This window comes from Penaeus japonicus, unplaced genomic scaffold, assembly GCF_977035675.1.
Source record: "Penaeus japonicus unplaced genomic scaffold, GWHDUDI00000001_assembly GWHDUDI00000006, whole genome shotgun sequence".
NCBI classification, from domain to species: Eukaryota; Metazoa; Arthropoda; class Malacostraca; order Decapoda; family Penaeidae; genus Penaeus; species Penaeus japonicus.
Genome location: NW_028234408.1, coordinates 7,768,741 through 7,771,240, shown reverse-complemented (window position 1 = coordinate 7,771,240; position 2,500 = coordinate 7,768,741). Strand labels below are relative to the sequence as shown.

The following is a 2,500-nucleotide window of genomic DNA, read 5'->3' as shown; positions in this document are numbered from 1 at the left end:
CTTTTCTTCTCCCTCTTCTTCTTCTTTTAATTTTTTTTCGATGTCCTAATTTTCTTATTTTTCTCTATTTAGTCATTTTTTTCGTTACATACGTATTTTATCAATTAACTAATTACCTAAAATATTTTATCAACTAACTAATTACCTAAAATATCTTATCAATTAACTAATTACCTAAAGCACTCTTGTATATAACTGTGGCTTGGTTGATATTGTCTTTTGTCTCAAGATATCAATAATGTTCATTGATTTTGGATATTGACAGCAGTGGCTTGACCTCGTCTGACCTTTTCATCATCACTTTATCCCCTTGAACTGAGAAATGATTCTATTCCTATAGTAATGATGAACGTTCTTTAGATTTTGTGTCGTCTTTAGAATGTTTAATTTTCAAAAAATCATAAATTTATTCAAAGATTTTTTTTTTTTTGTCTTAAGCGTTCGAGGGGGGGGAGTGTTTTCTATATATGTGTATGATTCTTTGGTTGTTGATGTGTTATTCTTTTCAAGGGTTTAGGATGTGTTCTATGTCAACTATGTCAACTATGTTCTATGTGTTCTATGAAAACCATATTCTGCTGAATTACCAGAGAAGCTTATTTTTTTTTACTACCCCTGCCATTTCACTTTGAAACTATAAGAAAAAAAAAAGTCTATATCAGTGATTCCCAACCTCTAGGCCCTCTAGGGTCTGGATTTTTTTTTTTTTTTTTTTTTGATAAACAAATAAAAGAAGAAAAAAAGTCTTACCTTCACTACCGCCGTGATTTCAACCACTCAACCACTCAACCACCACTTCCTCGTTAACGGTCTAGGAATTTTGGTTTAGTTGGAATTATCCCATTTCCTGGGTATTGGCATGGCTAATATTTTGGCTAAAGAATAGAAACGCTGGTTTATTTAAATCTTTGCCATCTGTGTGACAATGGAGTGTCAGACGAAAGTTATGTAGATGTTACACATTGATACTAATCTTTACATACTAATGAGGAAGAAGTTATATATTGTTATTGTACTTTATATATTACTGGAGTATTGCTAATGAACAGGTCTTCATGCAGTATTCCCTTTATACCATTAGGTTTGGAACGATGAACAATTGAAAGCCAGTTTATCACTCACTTTCGTTATTATATTATCGTTAGCTCCTTTAACATTACGAGTGTCGTAACGTTTACTATCACTATGATATGTTTCAAATGAAGATCATCAACGTGTAATATATGTTCTCTTTTACATGAATTGAGTATCTTTTATTTTGGGGTCATTTAATAGGTCAATAAGAAAAACACATGGGTCTATCTACAGATAATAAAATATTGTATTTTTTTTATATAATGGATCAGGACACTTCTGTGACTTTTTCGAAATGGGTAACTTATGTAGCATTGCATATCTAAAACGCACATTGTGTCTGCGACCGTTTATATTAACTGCTTTTGCCGGCATAGTGGAAAATATTTTTTTCGTTATATAAATTGCGTATTTATTACAAAGTAATGTTCATCACGGCCTCACTATGATATATGTCTTTGATACAAGAAAAGTCAGTAATGTTGAATATAAATATCCCCATTCAAGAAACAGGACAGTTCATCACACACATCACATCAGTTAGGAATTTCTCTGTTTATAGTAAAATCAAATGTTTCAAACATTTATATAGCATTTTTTTTTCTTTAAGATGTTCACTAATTCTTAATGCCCATTAAGTCTTGGATTACTTATGAGAAAATGTCTTTTATCTGGAATATTAGATATATTAGAATACGTTTTGTACAATTCTGAAACTGACAGGTTGAAACTGTGTTCTCGCTATGCTTGCTAGGACGTCTTATACATGGGCTTTGATAATCTCGAGAAAATCCTGACTGTCTGAGGCTAGGACCCCCAAGGCAAACAGTTTCCGGTATGATTTTTTTTTTATGAATATATTGAAAGGTTTAGAAGAGGAACGAGCCCCCCCTCCCCCCTTTCCCCGACATCACACACGAACACACATCCCGACCCTGTTCACCGCCGGCCGTTTCCGAAGGGCCGCGTGAAGGTAATCGTGGCCCCGGAAATGATCATGTCTGGCAGGTCTTCTTCGTCGCTGTAATGCGCTTCCCAACTCGCCGTCGTCGTTGGCTGCGGCTCTGTTACCTTCACCGCAGGTTGTGCGAGCTTCACTGACGGTTCTGCGAGTTTCACCGTCGGTTCTGTTAGCTTCGCAAGGGGTTCGGGTGTGCGTTTTGTGTGCGCTCGTTCGGCTGGGTTCGAATCGTGTTCCGGTCCGATGATGATGATGGCCCCCGGCTCCTGTCCTCTGCCTGGTATGACGATGGCTTCGAACTCCTGGCTCGTGTCCGACGTGAGGAAGGCCTGCAGGTCCTCGTCCTGCTCTGGGGCTAGGGTAGGTTCCGCTGTCTCTTCGGTGGCCAATCTCAGAAAAGTGTGCAGCTCCTCATCGGTGCTGGACCTCAAGAACGCTTCGAATTCGTCGTTCGAACTTGAGGAC

The 2,500-nt window shown here is 37.7% G+C and overlaps 1 protein-coding gene across 2 annotated transcripts in view; it reads right to left on the bottom strand.

Moving 5' to 3' along the window:
* Positions 1 to 1,297: 1,297 nt before the first annotated feature.
* LOC122257670 (uncharacterized) overlaps positions 1,298 to 2,500 on the bottom strand; it is a 7,399-nt gene continuing 6,196 nt past the window's right edge. For both annotated transcript variants that reach the window (XM_086537626.1, XM_086537627.1), the window contains exon 3: positions 1,298 to 2,500. This exon is cut by the window's right edge and continues 519 nt beyond it. In XM_086537626.1, coding sequence (XP_086393752.1) covers positions 2,014 to 2,500 — 487 coding nt within the window. In that variant the 3' untranslated portion in view covers positions 1,298 to 2,013.